The following is a 20970-nucleotide window of genomic DNA, read 5'->3' on the forward strand; positions in this document are numbered from 1 at the left end:
GTCAAATACTAACCCTAACCTTTGAAATACTACTGAGAAACCGATAATATCTATTTATGTATCTGCATTGTACAGATTAAACTCCAAACTAAAGCCAGCGCAATGCAACAAAATGGAGAGCGGTGAAGCATACAAGCATATTCAAGAGTCAAACGGCATTCTGAGTAAGAAAAAAAAATCATATATGTTGGCAAGTCTGCACTACTATTGAAAGTCCTCTCACGTCCCCCCTGACAGTTCACTGTGCTTCCCCCAGAGGGGCCCACCCGGTATTTGAGAAGCACTGGTATAGAGGAATGTATTTTTACTAGAGCTGTCACATGATTAATCGCAGTTAAAGAGTTAACCATTGGGCCATTTTAGCTATTGTTGTTGTTCGTGTGGAAAATAGAAGACTTCTTTAATTCATTTGTTTTTGTGTTGTTAGGCTCTTTACTGATGTCCAGTGGTGTCCTTATGATGACCTGCTGATAACCATGGGATCTTCCCATGGTGCCCCAAACTCCAAAATAACCATTACCCCCTTCTTAGTAGTATCTGAAATACAAAAATACATACAAACAATAAATGATGCACACAGAGCAAGGAACAATTTGTGTCCGTTTTTGTGAAGCATTCAGGCGCACTCGAATTTTGAGTGTTAGGCGCTAATTGCTTGTTTAATTTTTATTCACGTTGCCCCGAATGGGGTATAACATGTATAACTAAAATAGTATTTAATGTGACAAAACATTGTGTGCCCAATGGTTATTTACAAGTAAGGTGATTTGTAAGCAATATTCAAGTAATAGACAACAGTTGCAAAAGTTCATAAGTACCTTAAAGTATAACAGGTGTCAAGCTAAAGAGTGAATGCGCAAGTTAATGAGCTCATTAGAGTGACGTTCCTCGTTTTGTATGGAAAATGGGGGATTTGTCGTCCGTGGCGATGTGTGAATGAGCAAATTATAAGTGCATATTGTTAAGAGATGCACATGAGTCCTAGGAAAGACCTGTACAGCCAAAACATTGAATCTGGTCTGTAACGTGATGCTTATGTTCCGGGAAATCGATCAGACATACTGATACAAGTGAGCTGACTAAAGTCATACCATACTGGTGAAACTGTCAGATGATGTAAAAATATATAAGAACTCAAACAAATGTGTGTATAAATCCCAGCAGGTTATCGGACCACTGCAGGACCAGCGATGACACCGAGCCATTTCCTCAGAGTGACAAATATCTGGAGGAGCGCAGACACGGAGCAAAGCGCCTACTGGGAGAACGCCTGAGCTTTGTCATACTGTGTGACATAAACACCAGTGCCTGAGGTGTGTGCTACAAGTCATGCTTTTGTGTGTCTACACGGGCACTCATAAATCAAAAATCTAAACACATAAATACATCTGCTGTACATCACTCCTGGTCCAGAACCCAAACTTCACCACTATTGACAACAAAGAAAGCAAAGTTTCAAGTTGTACGACTGATACATCATCTTCGCTGCATCAACATTTCGCGCCACTAGCGCAGATCAAACAGAAATAAACCGGGGAGAGCCAAAAATAGATACAACTGGGTGTTTTATAGCTTATGTGGGAGGTGACTGGAGTGGGGTGAGAGAGCGCTTGCTGCTCAGTACTGCTTTGAACAAGCAAGATTAATGTAGGCTCTCCGGAGCAACGGCAACATCCAGAGTCTTAATAAGGTACAAACAATCGGCTCCACTCCACTGGTTTCCTAGGGAAAACTATTGTTGTGCTGCATTGTGTCCTGGTGAGGCTCCTTGGAGACAGCAGCATGCGACCGTCTCCATTACCGACCAGGAAGGTCTCATCGATGACAAAAAGGTTGCCTATCTCCAGACTCAAGCCATGTTTCCACCAAGTTCAGTTTGCCAAGGATCAGTAAAACAAGACGACAAGTTCTCAACAAAGAAGAACACAATTAAATTGTTAAAAAGGAACCTCCCAGATCATTGACGTTGGTATCAATGGTACCAAAGTACCAATGTGGTATCTTCAATACCTTTATTCATTCAGTCATTCATTTTCTACCGCTTATCCTCACGGGCGAGAGGCGGGGTGCGCCCTGGACTGGTCGCCAGCCAATCACAGGGCACATATAGACAAACAACCATTCACACTCATTCATACCTATGGACAATTTGGAGTCGCCAATTAACCTAGCATGTTTTTGGAATGTGGGAGGAAACCGGAGTACCCAGAAAAAACCCATGCATACACGGGGAGAACATGCAAACTCCACACTGAGATGGCCGAGGGGGGAATTAAACCCTAGTCTCCTAGCTGTGAGGTCTGTGCGCTAACCACTTGACCGCCGTGCCGCCCGGTAATATTTCATTCATTCATTCATTTTCTACCGCTTTTCCTCACAAGGGTCGCCGGGGGTGCTGGAACCTATCCCAGTTGTCTTTGGGCGAGAGGCGGGGTACACCATGGACTGGTCGCCAGCCAATCACAGGGCATATATGTATAGACAAACAACCATTCACACTCACATTCATACCTATGGACAATTTGGAGTCGCCAATTAACCTAGCATGTTTTTGGAATGTGGGAGGAAACCGGAGTACCCGGAGAAAACCCACGCATGCACGGGGAGAACATGCAAACTCCACACAGAGATGGCTGAGGGTGGAATTGAACCCTGGTCTCCTAGCTGTAAGGTCTGCACGCTAACCACTCGACCGCTGTGCCGCCCGGTAATATTTCATATTGCATTCAATTCCTGATGATATGTGAGAAACTGTAGTGCATTATCTTGTGTATTCATTCATTCATTTTCTACCGCTTATCCTCATGAGGGTCGCGGAGGTGCTGGAGCCTATCCCAGCCGTCTTCGGACGAGAGGCCGGGTACACCCTGGACTGGTCGCCAGCCAATCACAGGGCACATATAGACAAACAACCATTCACACTCACATTCATACCTATGGACAATTTGGAGTCGCCAATTAACCTAGCATGTTTTTGGAATGTGGGAGGAAACCGGAGTACCCGGATGCACGGGAAGAACATGCAAACTCCACACAGAGATGGCCGAGGGTGGGATTGAACCCTGGTCTCCTAGCTGTGAGGTCTGCGCGCTAACCACTCATCCGCCCTGCAGCCCCAATACCTTTACATGATAACAAAAAAACACTGAACTAAACCTTAACAGTGCAACTTGGTGGAAACGTGGCTAAACAGACCATGACGTCTTCCCACAGCCATGCATCCAAACTCTGGCCTGCAGACTCACCTCAACTCCTTGCACTTTCAGCTTCATGTGATCCTCCCGTGTGGTCTTCCCATCTTTCCTCTTCTTCCAACAGTAGCCATCCTTTCTGTACTTCACTTTTTTGCGATTGTACAATATCATCGACCCATTCTGCGGCCTGCAACCATGGTGACAAGACAAAGACCAGGAGAAAATGTGGTGAGTAATTGTCAGGCAAAGATCATACAGAATCATACAGAAAGAAGGCATGTAACATAAAAGAGAATGCACCAGTGGCTTTAATGATAGATTTTTATGGTTTTTCAGCTGGTAATGTATAAAGCGCTTTGCAACATGCGTGTCGCAACCCAAGTGTGTGTGTGTGTGTGTGTCTATGAGTAGCTTCAATGACTCTTGTTCACGCGGAGTAAAATGCATGAGTGCCACACGTTCTTCCTTATCTTTCATTCATCCAACCTAAATGAGTAGCAGTGTTGGAAGTCCCAAGAGAGAATAGAAGATTCTCCTTCACACTCCATTCATAATTCATTCTCCCTTCACCAGACCACAGCCTGGAGGCTCATCATGATATAATGTAACTGATGATAATCTGCCTTTCTGCTTCGATTTGTAACAGAGACATTTGGTGCTCAGTGTTGAACATTAGCAGAAAGTGTAACATAAAACATTTACGACTCACTCAACAATTACAGAGCAATTGGACAGAGATGTGTGTGTGTGTGTTTGTGTATTGTGGCTCGGCCCCCGTATCATGAGGATGAATCTGTGCATATGCCACACTTGCACATCAGTTTAACACCCAAATGCTCTTTTTACAAAGACACACACACACACACACACATTCTGCACTCACAGCTGCTATGATTTGGAGCACTCCCAAATGAGAGAGCGCGCGGTGGCTTGCTGTGAATGAGCAGTAGAAGGAGAGAGAAAGAGAAAGTAACATCCAGTCAGCTGCTGGGCCTGGCTACCTTTTGAGCTCATCACATGCATAAGCACAGTACACACACAAACACACACACACCTAAACAGAAAAAGTCTCATCAAAGCCAAGAACAAAAGCCGGGTAGATTTTTGTCTCAAGGAACAATTTCCATAATAAGAAACCCCAACGATTGTTTTTTCCATTCTTTTATTTATTTATTATTCTGAAATGTTTATTTATAACGGCGTGCAGCATTTTGCAGGAATGCCTTTGGGGGCTAGGGTGCTTGTTTATCTTAGTATCACTCATCAATCACTTCCTCAGCCCGTTCTCAGAGGCCAGGATTGGTGGGGGGGGGTCGGTCCTCCCCGCAGTCCCTCCTCTGTGGCCCCAGACAACATTTTCTAATGAGAGATGCCACTCACACACGGATGATCTCCCTTACGAGTTTGTAGCTTTTTTTTTAGTTTTGCGACTTCCACTCACCAACGTCAACTCCCACTTCTCTGTCTTTAATACATCTAAGGATCCTTGACCTGCCATCTTCTTGATATGACCCTCCCTCGAATCCTATTGGTTGTTTTGAGGACTGTTTGAGATCCTAATTGTGTTTTTGAGAAGTTTACACCATCATTAAGGAAATGAAAGGTAGCACGGTAATAAACTTTGCTTCATATAGAAGTACTTATGCAGATTTGCATCCTTCATGTCAAATGAAGGACAGTCATAAGCGCTCGGCTCTCGAAGAGCCACATCACAGCGTGGTACTTTTGTTTATTCCGATATCACTCAGAGTTTTTGCCCTTCAAGAGATACATGCAACGTGTACTCCTCAAAACATAGCCCTGCATGAGACAAAAAGATGGGCACGGATGAGATAAGGCAGAAAATCAAATGACACAAGGCTATCTGATCTCCTCCACAGCTCTGAAAATTGGGGTGAGGCTTTGGTGTCAGAGGCTCCATGCCATTTTTATCAGCTCGGTGCAAAAAAAGGTAGCTATTTTGGAGGCTCCGTTAGGTAGATGCTCTTTTCAATTCAAGGCACTTTGGATGGAGAGGAACGAGCCCAGACACCCTCTGAGACCGAGGCCGGTCTGAAATAAAAGCTTTGGCAACATTAGGTGTCTCCTTTCATCCCCCCTGCTGTCTCTAACGTCTCCCACCCACTCCTTTCGTGCCACTGTATGCGTAGTGGATTCAATTAATCTTATCAGAATTCTACATATTTATACATGAGAGGGGAAAGCTAAATTCTCTGTTATCATAGAAGCGTGACAGGAGGCCTTCTGTCTCAAATGCCTAAATGTGCCAGATTAATATGGAAATGTGGACCTCAGACCAGCTCCACAGCTGCTTCTCTCCTCTGTGGACTTTGCAGTGATAATAAGCTTTACCCTCAGGGTGGTGTAAGGCCTTGTTCGCCCCTTTGGGATTCATACATTTACCCAGGTAATGGCATTCGCTCAATCACATTTGTTCATTTGAGGAAGTCAAAGGAGGGCGGGGGTGTTGGGGGTAATTTGGCTTTATGAGGACGGCAGCATGCATAATAAAGCCAAAAGCAGGGACCCCTGTCCCATTTCTCATGGGCTGAGCTCAACTTTCTAAAGGCCAATTGGCACCAAAATGATAAATGATAAAAATGATAAATGGGTGACTGAGATCCAACATGGATCCGTGGGAAGAAACTATAGGAAAATCCTCAGTGGAAGTGCGCAATTACTCCAAAGCGCAATCACACAGAGTCAGGTATTAAAAAAAATTCTATTGACATAATCCAAAACACTAAGCAGGTGTAGTCTCCACCAATATATTCCTGTTGTGTGGCATGCATATAACGGTATATAATATATTATTATATACTATATTATATATAATAAGAATTGAATGTAATTGTGGTGGCCTGACACTAATTAATTTTGATCGCCACAGATCAATTTGGCACCAACTAAGAATTCTCCATGTTTATGCACGTTTATGCGAGGTTTTGTTTTTGAAACCATTTCCTAGTGTCACTTCCGATTTTTGTCTGTGTGTGTTACAATTAGTAATGCTATTATCTATGGTGCGTAAATCATTGCTGATTTAAGTTTTCTGGCATTTTAAGAGATATTTTGAAAGTATTAATGGTTTCTCCCAATGCTCTGATATCATTATAGTAGGAATGACAGCTGTGCTTATTTAATAAATAGCATCTGACTGCTATTACGGCTGACCTGCATCGGTTTTTGACGGGCTACGCCAAACTTCTTTCAACCGATCACATAAGCAAAACAATAAATGGCGTCAATCTTATGCCAATATAAAAAGCAGCACATACTAGCTTTAAACGAGGAAACGGACATGTGCTGCCATTCAGTTAACATGTACAGTATATAAGATGGAGACATCAACTTTATTTAATTGAAGTAATGCACCGTGTGTACACTTCAAAGTTGATTGGTCCCTCTCATAACTTTCGGAACCCCAGGGTGGTCAGTGATACCATACACAAGTTTCAGACATTAACTGTTAGTTGTCCTCATTAAGGCTGCATGGTGGTCTAGTGGTTAGCACGCAGACCTCACAGCTAGGAGACCACGGTTCAATTCCACCCTCGGCCATTTCTGTGTGGAGTTTGCATGTTCTCCCCGTGCATGCGTGGGTTTTCTCCGGGTACTCCGGTTTCCTCCCACATTCCAAAAACATGCTAGGTTAATTAGCGACTCCAAATTGTCCATAGGTATGAATGTGAGTGTGAATGGTTGTTTGTCTATATGTGCCCTGTGATTGGCTCTCGACCAGTCCAGGTGTACCCCGCCTCTCGCCCAAAGACAGCTGGGATAGGCTCCAGCACTCCCTGCGACCCTCGTGAGGAAAAGCGGTAGAAAATGAATGAATGTCCTCATTAACACATTATGATGGGACTTGTTAAGGGGGTTGCACATATGCATACCAATTTTATGATGATATTGTCTGCAGCCCTGCGGGAAACACTGATTTCTGTCAAATGAGTCACAGAGAAAATATTCCTCTGTTGGTAAACCTGTTTAGCAGTAATAGCTGGGCTCCCGCCGCCCCTTTCCCACTCTACCCCCGAGTTTGATTAATACCATGCACGCTGTTATTCTCTCCCGCAAGCTCAACTGGCAGTATTTAAGAAAAGGAAGAGGAGAGGATAAGAAGAGGAAGATGAGTGCTACTCCATCGAGGCTTTGGAGGTCGGAGGGCGAGCTGGTTTGGGCCTACGGTGGCTCGGGAGGAGGAAACACATGCTGTTCTCAATTACCCATCGAAGCCTTCAGAAATCTCAGCCTGTAGTGTAGTATGTCAACAACAACAACACTTCCACCTACTCATCCAAAAACACTTACAGCGCATTCCTCCTATTGGGGTTTCAGACACACACACACACACACACACTTACACACACACTGACCCGAGTAAATATGAGGCACAAATATGCCCTTGGGCACTCCCACACTCCCACACTCCAAGTTGCTAGTAACCCTGTTGCTCCATGCGGGGATAACATTAATAGCAAAAGGAGTGACAGAACATCAATACCACTATGATGCTTTCCATTACTGCTGCTGTCAATCACTACTGAAACATACATCCAGCGTGTTAAAAGACTTATGAAAGTGGCAACTGACACACATCTGCAGCGGTCGCCGCAGCGAAGAGGTACAGTAAGTCCACATGTAATGCAATTAGACTTCAAGCAACAGTGCTGCATTATATGGTACATCATCCCCCCCCCCCCCCCCCCCGCCTCCTCCGGCTCCTATCTGGACACAGTGCGCGTAACAGATGACTCGCAGATAAGCCTGTCCCTTCAGCCCTGCGAAAAAAATGAATCTGCAAGTGGGGTGTTTGCTAAAACTACTTTAAATGTAAATCTGCCACGGCCTGTGGATTTAGAGTCAGTGCCTGTTCGGGCTCATATACACCCGCACGCACACACACACACATATACACACATTTTCTCTCACATTTCTCTTCAACTGACAATGAGGTACCTTGGCAAGTTGGTGTATTGGTCTGTCAACACTCCGACTAATACCTGATTATACATATTATATACATACGCTATGTAACTGGCTTTTTTTCCCAATCGACTGGAAGTTACGGATCATGTTTGATTAAAATCACATTATTCCTCTTGCTTTCTAATTCTCACTTTATGGACAAGCTGAAAGGTCACCATCATATTTACGAGGAAACAACAATCTGCATTTGTCATGAACTAGATGGAAATGAATGATGAAACAGAGTTTGCCAAATGTATTATCATATACTGTGCTAAATATTTGTTTTCTATAATTACAAAGGGAGGGGTATGGGTCTCTGACAGTGTGCCTCATCTCATTTCCTTGCTATAGAAAACTGTCAGTGATTGTGACAGAACTTGGACCATCACTTTTCAGATAAGTAGAATTATTTGAAAACTAATCACATAGTTTAAACGGACCCTGATATGATGAATCAACTTTGCTTAAATATGTTAAACATTGTCTGTAATTATGGTGCATATTGTTCGAGTTTAGCAGTAAATTAGAAAAAAAAAATCACATTTATAAGTTGTGACATCATCAAGGTAACACCTCTCAGCTGAAGGAGAGTATAAGGAAGTATATTTTTTGATGTTGTGTTGCTGCTGGATGTTCACAATATCCAAGTGATACTGTAAGTTAGTTTTATTTTCCAAAAGAGAAAGCTTTAAGACAACAATAGATAAAGTAAGCACACGGAAAAACAATAGACCACCTTGAGTTCTGTCCTTTGCAGTGATCATTTCACTGATGACTGCTTCAAGCAACACTTTTACAAGAAGAATTTGGCTTGAAAGTGTGATATAAATGCATTTTTAATAAGGATGCTATCTGCACGATGCACAGAAAAACTGTGACGAACATTCGTCCACGACGTGTGGCCACAATTACAATGAAAAACCTCTTTACGCTCATTAAGAAGCTGGTTTAAAACAGTAATTGAAGGATAACCAACTCTGGAGTAATTTACACTTACCATTCTATGTATAGAAGATCACCAATCTTCATCTTCATATCTTAAGACTTGGATCAATATCTGCAAGTTCTCTATTTCATCTCCAAATGTCTCCTCCTCCGCAAAACTTTTGACACATTGATCAAACCTTTGCTATAATCACTGTAAACATCCAGTTCAAAAATTTAACAATATGGAAAATAATTACAAACATCCATCTTTTGTGCCGTTTATCCTCACTGGGGTTGTGAGGGGTATGTTGGCGCCAACCCATGTGATTTTAGGCGAGAGGCGGGGTACACTCTGGACCGGTCGCCAGTCATAATTCCAAACAATATATAAGATATCTTATTTAAGCAAAGATGATGAATCATGATAGGGAACTATAAGAACACTATAAATGATCGTTTAGCTTTGCTGCTGTGTCTCTGTCCCTATAAGACCCTGTTGGGGGCGGGGGGCAAAGGATGTTGGTTTACTGCATATATTGTAAGCTCATGCTCTTATCTGGTCCACAGTCGCCCTGCAGAAAGCAAGGGAGGGAGACAGGTGACTTGGACACGATGCTGCACTGATAATACTAAGCACATTTCATGCACATTTCAGGGAAGCTGCTGTCATTCCTCAGATGTAAAGCTCTCTGCTCATGCCACCAGGACATAATTCACAAATAACAATGTTGTTGGCTGGCTACACCACTCCATTCTCTGTCAACACGTACACCTCAGAGCTTTGATGTCCCCTGCATAGGTGACAAAGAATTTGAATTTCAAGAGCTTGTATGCTTTCCGGCTGTGAAGACATTTCCTATTCATTCCTGAAATGCAGACGACGGCTGTATGTGCTGAAAAGGATTCTGCAACATTTGTGTGAGCAATAGCTGTAGTATATTCAGACTTCAGTTGGAATGAAGGCTTAGTGTAGGACTAGACTAAGGAGACAATGACTAAAATAGTCCATGCAAAGCTTCACATGTTATCACCCATTGTTCTGGATAGTGAAAAAATTCCAGGATTACATTTTGTAAAGACACATTCTATACTCACAGTACGTGCGGCAAGGCTTATCTGTGTCACATTATTCAGTTGAACTTCTACTATGACGCTTATACGATGCAAAAGGAAGTAACACTTGTGCAATGGTCGAGGCCTGTGTAAAAGAACCATTTTTTTGTATATGAACATGTAGTAACAGAACAAGATGATTTGCATGTGGTAGTCACAAAAAATAAAAATAAGGTTCAATCAACGGTCAGTGCTGCAGAATTGTTTTTACACATAAAATATGTACAATGTGTATTCATGTTTGTGATGCAATAGTCAATGTGGAGACAGACGTTTTTATGTAAACATGCATGTCTTATCCGTTGGTTGGAACTACCTTGTCTACAGGTAAATATTACTCATCAAATTACTGCATACTTTTCTCCATCCGTATACAATGTGAACGTAACTTTTTTTTAAAAGTAGGGCATACTGACATCAGTCTCTCTCCAGAGAGTATAGGGCAGAGACAAGATGTGGGCAAGGACATTGTCTCCTCCCCATCTAGCCTCATGCCAGAATGAGTTTATGGATCAACTGGACATGGCCCTCCCTGTCTCTCCTCCAGGCAGTGCCATCACTGTGGCACTGTCCTTCCTCCATTGATCCTCTCAAATGACGGAGCACATCTTCGGCCAGCTATTGAACCGTTTATGATTAATTCAGAATCTTGCCTTGTCCACAAAAAAAAAGCCAAAAGCACAACACAGACTGGGAAAAAGACAGAGGTGAAAAGAAGCACCGAGGTCAAAATAACTCTCCTTTTCCACTTTTAAAGGTGAGATTGAATTACGGAGTTAGGAGTGATGCTGTACAAGCTGGAGAGGTTAGAAGAATGAGGTAGGAAAAAAAAAGGAAGAAGCTATTCCTCCTCTCCCCTCCCTAGTTTCTTGGTCCTATTTTTAGTCAGGAGGATAGAACGGGGGGTGGAGGGGTAGAGACGTTGAAATTGAGCTGTAACTCTATCTGTGTGCCGGAGCGAATCAGAAAGTCTATCCCACCTTTCACCTATGAATCACATCTTTCTGTGCCCCGTCTGGTCACCATACCATCCAAAGACAGGCATCATAGGATTATTTGGAGCCCAGGGCTCGACGGCACCCACAGGCAGGGTGTATAGTGGTAGATTTGGGGGGGTAGCAGGACAGACACCATCCATGACCATGTGATGGCGGCCATGCAGACCAAGTCTCATTTCTGACTTGCGGTGGCTGTGGTACGCCACCGCCGGTGAGTTGCGGTGGGTTGTTTGTTTTGATGAAAATAGCAGTCATGGGACTGCTGTAGTTGTGTGGCTGCTGGATGTTCATAAAACCAGGCCCTTGTGGGAGGGCCGGAAGCGTATCTGCCCTACAGCGCATGGAGAGCAAAATAAAGCCCATCTATGTATGACATCACAAACCTCCAGTTTTGCAACACCCTCTGAAACCGAGCGTTTTGAGCCATCCCTAACTTCCTTCAGGGCTGACTCCCAAATGCGCAAACCTCATTATCTGAAACTTTGTCATCGTTTAACACGGGAATAAAACTTTCTAGCTACTTTCTAGCTATTTGTAGGTCACAAAAGTGTAAAACGCATAATAGGTTTCTTTTAAGATTTCTTACCAAATCTTAATTTAAGATTTCTTACCTAATAAAATTTATAGACAAGAAATTTAAATACAAAGTCTATATGTTTATCACCAAATTACAAAATAAAAAACAAAGAACAGAATTGTTTTATATCACATGGTGACATCTGACTACCATGTACTATAAAAAGAAATGAAAGTCATTCTAATTTCAAACAGGAAATACTATCAGTCGCTAAAATCTCAAGCAATGTGCTGATCAGCGGGGAGTTTCATTTTCGAGATGCTTTTAACTAATTTCCTTGCATTATTTGCTGATTACTTGCTTGTGTTTTTATTGTTCTCCCCCAAGCTTTGATCATTTTATTATTTTTATGTTCTTACTTGCCTCTTTCATTCATTCTATCTTCATGATCCGCGGAGCACTTTGGGTTGCCTTTTATTAATGTGCTAAATAAATAAACTCGCTTTAACTTGTTTTTTACGCCAATGACAGTATTATGGTGGTGCCATTTGGAATGCGAGAATTCAACTCGACTGCAGCGTAGGACTGCGCTGAATTGATAAGTGGTCGTTACAAGAAGTACAGAAGCACAGAAAAAGACTAAAATGTATTGCTAGCAGTGATAACCGGTATTTATATTGTAAGGATATTAGTTTATTCTGATGCCAGCGACATTAGTATTAGTTATTCCATGAATCAAATATTCAATCATCAATGAATAAGTTATTCATTCATTCATTCATTCATTTTCTACCGCTTTTTCCTCACGGGGGTCGCGGGGGCGCTGGAGCCTATCCCAGCTGTCTTCGGGCGAGAGGCGGGGTACACCCTGGACTGGTCGCCAGCCAATCACAGGGCACATATAGACAAACAACCATTCACACTCACATTCATACCTATGGACAATTAACCTAGCATGTTTTTGGAATGTGGGAGGAAACCGGAGTACCCGGAGAAAACCCATGCATGCATGGGGAGAACATGCAAACTCCACACAGAGATGACCGAGGGTGGAATCGAACCCTGGTCCTCCTAGCTGTGAGGTCTGCGCGCTAACCACTCGACCTGAATAAGTTATAGTCTGCATAAATAGTATCAGGGTGTGCGCACATTATGGTCAACATTCTTTCGTTCTTTTGGGTATGTTTGATTATGATGACCTCTGACACATGGATGTATATCTGAGGGCACTCCACGCTGTCTCTGATGCATCGGCTGGGGCTCTGACCTTATATGCACACACACACACACACACACACACACACACACACACACACACACGTACACTCGAGTGAACATAAGTCAACTTCACATCTCTTGGGTAGACACACACACACATTAATAGGCTACACACACACACACACACATACAATGAAGATGACAGACTGCGTACGCCTGGCTTTGTTTATCTACTTCTGTCCGGCTACTGATTCTCACCACATCTACATGGCTCACACAAACACACATCTGAATACACTCATAAAGTAGTCAGAGAGGTAAGCCTCCAATCATGGCCACCTCTGGCTGCTCATTTTCTAAGTTCAGCGGACCATGGAGCTCTCACACAGTAAATCACATCAACACACTCTGCTCCATAAATGATCCGCTGCCATTCCCTTTCCCCCCCCCCTCCTCTTATCCCTTGAACATCGTCACACACGCCGCACATGTACACACATGGCAGCGCGGCGTAATAAATGCCATACACTTTGGAGTGGATGAGACACACTTGCAATGAGCATCTAAGCAAACCTGGCTGGAAGTTAATCCCTCATTTTCCCACCACTATAAAAAGTGTCTGGAAAAGAAAGCGCTTCTCCACACGCCCTCCAGCAACTTTTACATGGAGGCTGATTGACTGGTCCCCCTATATTTGACACACCGGCTCATCAGTCACCTGTGTAGCAGAGAGAATTTGGGTGATTGACTGTTGGTGGTGGTAGTCATAAAAGCAACAGTCAACAGCGGGGAAAGAGTTTCCTTCTGGGTCTTGTATACAGGTTGGGGTAAGAGACTTCACTTGAATTGGATCTATGTTTTATTCATCAATGTGGTACATGCACTTACAAATGTATCATCAACCGCTCATATTTCTTCTGAACAATATATGCAGTTGGGTTTTCTTTGAACAATGATATGGAGGTGTAAGGAAGCTCAGGGAGATCCACTACTGTCACCCGGTAGTATATTTGAAAAAAAAAAAAAAAAAAAAACTGACTGGTGCACACTTTTCATATGAAAGCCATGTCCACCTGATATATTCCTTCCATCTTTCAAGACACAATTGATTTTCACTGGCTTCTTAGAAGACAATTTCAATTGCTGAACCATGTCTGACAAAACATCTTATTAAAATTCATTCATTTTCTGTGCTGCTTATCCTCGTGAGGGTTGCAGGCATGCTGGAGCCTATCCCAGCTGTCTTTGCGCAAGAGGCGGGGTACACGCTGTTTGAGGTCTGAATAATATGGGTTCCGGGTTTGACACATATGCTTTAAGGCAGGGGTGGGGAAACTACGACCCGGGGGCTACATGCGGCCCAGCAAGCATTTGAAGCCAGTATTTCAACTTAGAACATACAAACTGTCAACATGACTTGCAATTTGGATGTCTTATTGTGAAAAAAAAAAACTGTAAAATTAAATTACATAATTTGATGTGTTCTGATGTTTAAAGTGCTCCTGAAAAAAGGGATATGAGAACATACAGCTTTTATTGATAAAATTAGACAATTCAAGGAAAATTTATTAATTCATTCATTCATTTTCTACCGATTATCCTCACAAGCGTCGCAGGCATGCTGGAGCCTATCCCAGCTGTCTTCGGGCGAGAAGCAGGGTACACCCTGTGCTGGTCGCCAGCCAATCACAGGGCACATATAGACAAACAACCATTCACACTCACATTCATACCTATGGACAATTTGGAGTCACCAATTAACCTAGCATGTTTTTGGAATGTGGAAAGAAACCGGAGTACCCGGAGAAAACCCTTGCATGCATGGGGAGAACAGAGATGCCCGGGGGTGGAATCGAACTCCGGTCTCCTAGCTGTGTGGCCTGTGCGCAAACCACTCGCCCGCCATGCAGCCCATACCTGACTATCATATTTTTTGGAACTGGACACAGTGTATGTTTTTGGAATGTGGAAAGAAACCGGAGAAAACCCATGCATGCACGGGGAGAACATGCAAAGTCTACACAGACATGGCCGAGGGTGGAGTTGAACTCCCAGCTGTGATTCCTGCATGCTAACCACTCATCCGCTATGCAGCCTCAAGGAAAATTATAAGCATAAAATATAGTGTGTGTGTATGTTATATATAAGTTATGTTCTGGCCCCCCGGACAACTTTGTTAACTCAATGCAGCCCACGAGTCAAAATATTTGTCCACCCCTGCTTTAAGGTGTCTTCTTGATACAGTTCATAACAATAAGAAACCCTGCAGTGAGCTTGCTAATGCTCAAGCGACATGCTATAGCTAATGCGTTCGGATGAGTGAGAGCCCACCCTTAATTCCCAATTTCCAATAACACATAGAATGACTGCACTGGGAAGGGTCAGACTGCGATAATGAAAGATGCATTGTTAGTCTGGAGTGTAAATACTACTGATTTTTTTCATTTGCTATTTGCTATCTCTGCATTGGTTCCAAACCTCTGAACAGAAGCGTACCATCACTATCGATACCGGATGAATGTCACACTATGACTAGATCTAACAACAGCCTACAGATACATGCATGTATTACGCATCTCCTGCTGGATCTCACCGACGCTCTTGGAGGACAATCACAGCCTGATCTGTCCAGCGTTGTCATTGTGATGAACTACTTCTGGAAGCAATCATGTGAATTTACATCATCCCTTGACATTTATCCTCAAGCACACATACAGAAAAGGGTGTCTTGTCTGTGCAGTTCGAGAGCAGCTGTATGCACGGGCGTGTGCACAAAGAAATTAGCAACCGTTTCTTGACATTTAGCCTCACTGTTCCCACGACGCTCCATAGGACAAGCTTCATGTGTGAGAGTTGCTGTTTTTGGGCAACCATGTCAGAAGACGAGTGCACAGTTATTAAGAGAAGGTGCTGTCACTTGTGTGTCTCTGGTGGGTGAGGACCAGACACCGGATAGGAGGCGAAAGAGAAGGGAAAAACTAATGAAGGAGAGGAGAGGAGTGGTGAAACTGTCAAGGCGCCCATTGTATTGCTGGGCAGGAGCAGTAAAGAAAAGCTAGCGGCCTACACAACTTTAAGATTCCCATTAAACTCTGCCTGTACTCCTGTTTATGGGAAGCTTTGTGTGTCGTCGGAGAAGATCGTAAAGGCTTTGTCTGACTGCCATCGATTTATTTCCTTCGTTAGGGTGATGACACCGCCTGCTTATGATGTCCTAGCACAGGCTGTAATTACAGAGCACTTCTGTCTCTATTGATGTCACTTTGTTAGTTTAATTATGTCACATTGGGTTGTAGAGTCACGGCAAGAGCAAAGCTATGATGTAGGGCAAAAATCATCAATGGCACATCCACTTTTGAAGATGTCTGGGGCAGAGAGTGGAGAGATAATTATTTCTCAGACAGACATCTAAAATAGACCCTGCGAATCACCATATGTGCAAAGGCAAAGGGAAGGTAGGTTGGAATTTAATGACTATTCAGTCCATGTTAGGGCCAAAGTCAGTGGGAGGAGGCTGTGATTGTAATGAGGAACCTTAATGGAAATGAAACACCTGGGTTCAACCTTGAGAGTGACTGTTTACACCACCCGTCCCCAGGTGCCCAGGTTGACTGAGAGTCAACAGTATGAGCAGCACCGCCACTGTATGTGTGTGTCAATATGTGGGCGGACGTGTGTGCACTACACTGTATATATGATGGGATAGGACCCGGGGGGAAGCAGTGCTATGTGAAGGTGACCCACGAAGGGAGAAGGAGGAGGAGGCCACCTGCTTCCAAGCAGTGGCAAAATGAGGGTGACAGCCATCCACCTGTCTGAGAACACATTCATTCCAGACCCATCTGCCCGACCCCTTTGGGAATTCTTCCCCCTGTGGGACCCTGTGACCCTCGCTGTCGCCTACTTGACCAGTCCTCCTGTCCACTGTCCCTGGGGCCCGCTAAACGTGGCACCGTTCACGTCCGACCAGTGGTCATTCAGGGGTACAAGCACGATACACTGATGACGAGGCAGATAAGACTGCTCCGTTTCTCCTCTTGTTTCAAAGTGGTACAGGCCCCCGGGTCTTAAGCATCTCCTGCCTTGGATAAGTAAAGGCCTTTATTTGCTCCTGTTTTCCTCTAAACTACTTCATCATGGTGTCCTGTAGCAATGATAATCAGTCGCCAACAACTAATTATTTTGACAGCCCAAACAATGGTCACATGTTGTACGCTGTCTATTTGTCACCCGCATCTTCCGACCATTGTTTTCTGCCATTGTCGATTGAAACAAACAACTTTCTTTTCACTAACAAATCCACCTCGTGGTTTATTTGTCTTTATTCAGACCTATCCGGCTAGTGTGAGACCCATTGTTGTCGCCCATGTCTGCAGACGTGTGGCCTGGGCCAATGCTGTGCATGCTCTTTCTAAATTGACTTCAAGCACATCACCACATCAGCGGCCCTTGTGGAAAAGACCCCCACTTTTGATCTCTCTTGAAAGATGAATGAGGGTCCATTCTTGTTATTTGTGATTTACATGTAAAAACAACAGCCACAAATACGGTCAGAAAGTCTTACTATTTTATATACATTGTAGAAATATAAACATTGTATAATATAACATTGTAAACAATGTTCACAAACATTTTATTTAGCATTTTGTTTTTATATGTCAATAATATTGTGTAGTAACTAACAATTACTACAATCTGGCACTTACATCTTTCCATATTGTAAATTCCAACTCATGCTGCTTCCCAGCATGCTTTGCTAAACTGCTCTGTAAATAGTTGTTAATATTACGAGTTTAATGTTATGTGATTTGTTTTTTATGATCCAATGTGGTATTGATGTTCGCCCTGTGTATATTTACTGACCTGTTATGTATTCTCTTATTTGTATCTGACACCATGACTATGGCTAGTATTCTGTGGGGGAGTTTTAGGTTAATTGGCGACTCCAAATTGTCCATAGGTAGGAATGTGAGTGTGAATGGTTGTTTGTCTATATGTGCCCTGTGATTGGCTGGCGAACAATCCAGGGTGTACCCCGCCTCTCGCCTGAAGACAGCTGTGATAGGCTCCAGCTAATCCTGCAACCCAGGATAAGCAGCATAGAAAATGGATTGGAGGAATTAAAGGCTAATGACACGTCACTTTATACAAGTAAAAAAATGCTTACTCATAATTCTGAGATTCATATCCAATAAATAGATTAGGCTGGTCTTAAACCAAAGTTCAACCCATTTTTTGAGTTTTCAATCTTTACTCGGTGATATAAGTTGACAGGTAAACATAATAGGATTCTTCTCAGTTTTGGCATCAATACTGAATAGACTTTGATAAGATGCTATAACCCCCCCCCCTCCACACACACACACACACACACACACACAGATGCTAGTGCTATGTTGAGTTTATTGTTTGCACCCAATCCATTTATTACCTTACACCTGCAGATCTACACCCCTGATTGACGCAGACAGACAAAGTACTCATAAATCACTGCTTATCACACAAAGTTAAACTGTCCGCCAGAACAACAGTATTAACGCACATTTGGCCAAAGGCAAGAGAGAATAATGGAAAGCAATATGTTTGTGAAAAAAGGGCAGAAGGAGCAGGACAGGTAAAGGCACAATGATAGACTGCTGGATTTATCACATGGTTGTTTGTCTTCGCCAACACTACCAAAGAAGGAACTTATTTTAAAACATTGTGATGTCACAATGAAGCTTGGTTTCCAGAGGTTAAAATCATGTGAAACCAGGTCCTAATCAGAAAATGATGGCCTCATATTCCCAAACATGAGACCGATGGGAGATATGAAGTCACAACAATCTCGGCATTTGACAACCAAAATTCATGGATTCCACAGGTATGTAAAATCCAAAGAAGTTCTTTCAAGGTGTCCCTGAGAAAAAAAAAAGATTGAAAGAATAGTCCAGACATGAAGTCACAGTGATCACATTGACCTTTGACAACCAAAGTCAAACACATTCCCAAATGTAGAAGTTCCGTGAATGTGATGGATGGTGGAAGTGTGGGGACGTACAACCTGGAAAAAAAAATGTCTTGTGTGAGCCTGTGAAGAGAGGAGGGTGGTGACAGCGAGAAAAGGGAAGGTTGGTCTCATTATTATTATTCTCTCCCTCCAGGCTTAGGTGACCCGAGCTCTCTCGCCCTCTGCCTTACACACCACTAATCATTTGGTTTTAATCACCAAGATATTCTTCGCCTTTGCCCCTCCTCCACTCTCCTTCTCCCTCTTCCGGCCCTACTGTGCGCCCTAGCCTTTGCCAAGGTCCAGCTAATTTTATTCTAATTGGCCATAGCATGAGCTGGGACCGATGTGCTTCACTGGGCTCATCCATCCATCCATCCATTCTGTCTTCTCTTCCACTCCATGCCCTTGCCGCTCTTCTCATCTCAACTTCTCGCCACTGAATGTTTCCTCATTTTTTTTTTCATCTTTTCCCTCCTGCTTTCTCTCTGTCCTCCACTGACATCACAGTTGTGCTGCCTTTTTCCAATTGATTCTGCCTTTCCTGTTGACCTTACATTCCACCAGACAACAAATAGCTTTGATGTTGTCTGAAAGCAAAACACTTTGTGTTGGCTGCCTCGATCCGCTCACAATGGCATGAAAGCGGAATGTGAAGCGGTTCAATTAGGCAAACCTGATGGCTGGAGTCTGATACTCTCACTTCTTTGTATTTAGAGTGAGAGGGAAAAAAAACAAACAAACAAAATAGCGCACAGCATGTAGATAAGCTAAACCACTGGCCAGAAAGAACATGCTCAGAATGCAACAGGCTGTCTTTTGCAACTTTGCTCTTTTCATCAATGTCTACAACTTGAAAAAAAAAATAACTCCAAGAGGAAAATGGTATTAACTACCCACACATGAAATATTCATAGCTGGCTAATTGGTCCTGCAAAGAACAAATCTCACTGTGATGGTCATCATAACTAACGGTACCTGTCGCTGCGAGCAAAAGAAGAAGCAAGGCAGATGGAAATGCAGTGTTACAAATCCTCGACTTTTCTTTTCTCCTCTGGATCAACAGATCCAATAAATTCTCATTACACCTGTGCGGAGCGCTTCAAATAGAGCCACAGAAGCAGAAACTAATTACTTTCTAATTTATTGACTAATGGCCACAGCCCTGGGAGACAGCTGCAATTGTTCAACAGTCCTGCTGCTCTGACTGCACTCAGGTCCACTTTAGATTCATAACCAAAATAATTTATCATTACAAGCACATTAAATTGAACTGTATAGACCATAACAATGGTAATTTATATCATTTTGTTGTTAGGGATGCTTTTCCCTCCCATGTCTTGAAAATATGTAAGGGATTTTTTTTTTTTTTTCCCCAGAGTGAAGTCGTACGTGGCAGCTTGACTTTGTTCTTCAAAGGACTCTTTGTATTGTCCTCATTCCCCATTTGTTGGAGCTTAAAGAAGAAAGCTGATCAGAACCTACGTTTCTCCCCCTTTGGGACTACAGGAATGTCTGAACAGTGTAGTTATCACATAACAGGCAGAATGGGCGAGTTAGAATACAACTGGCACAACCTGCAGGCTATTTGTAAATAAAACTATAATAGGCAGTTTTTGCAATGACCACAGGGGGAAGTGTCTCGTCAACCGGCCCAATTCTTCATCTTCTTTCACTTTCGGCTTTTTCCCTTCAGGGGTCACCACAGCAAATCAATCTCCTCCATCCAACCCTGTCTTCTGCATCTGTCCCTCTTTGGTCTTCCTCTACGCCTCATACCTGGCAGCATCCTTATACCAATATATTCACTATCTCTCCTCTGGACATGTCCCAACCATCTCAGTCTGGCTTCTCTGACTTTATCTCCAAGGCCTCTAACATGTAATGATCTGATTTTGATTTTTGTTCCTGATCCTATCCATCCTGGTCACTCCCAAGGAGAACCTCAGCATCCTCATCTCTGCTACCTCCAGTTTTGCTTCCTGTCTTTTCCTCAGTGGCATTGTCTCTACACCAAACAACATGGCTGGTCTCACCACAGTT

General features: G+C 43.1%; 1 protein-coding gene across 11 annotated transcripts in view; it reads right to left on the minus strand.

The window, feature by feature from the left end:
• camta1a (calmodulin binding transcription activator 1a) overlaps nt 1-20970 on the minus strand; it is a 315309-nt gene that overhangs the window by 132510 nt on the left and 161829 nt on the right. For all 11 annotated transcript variants that reach the window (XM_058052094.2, XM_058052105.2, XM_058052095.2 and 8 more), the window contains one exon: nt 3246-3381. In XM_058052094.2, coding sequence (XP_057908077.2) covers nt 3246-3381 — 136 coding nt within the window. The remainder of the gene's footprint in view (nt 1-3245; nt 3382-20970) is intronic.

Source organism: Doryrhamphus excisus, linkage group LG15, assembly GCF_037039965.1.
Source record: "Doryrhamphus excisus strain RoL-2023G ecotype Guam linkage group LG15, RoL_Dexc_Guam_v1.1, whole genome shotgun sequence".
Taxonomy (NCBI): domain Eukaryota; kingdom Metazoa; phylum Chordata; class Actinopteri; order Syngnathiformes; family Syngnathidae; genus Doryrhamphus; species Doryrhamphus excisus.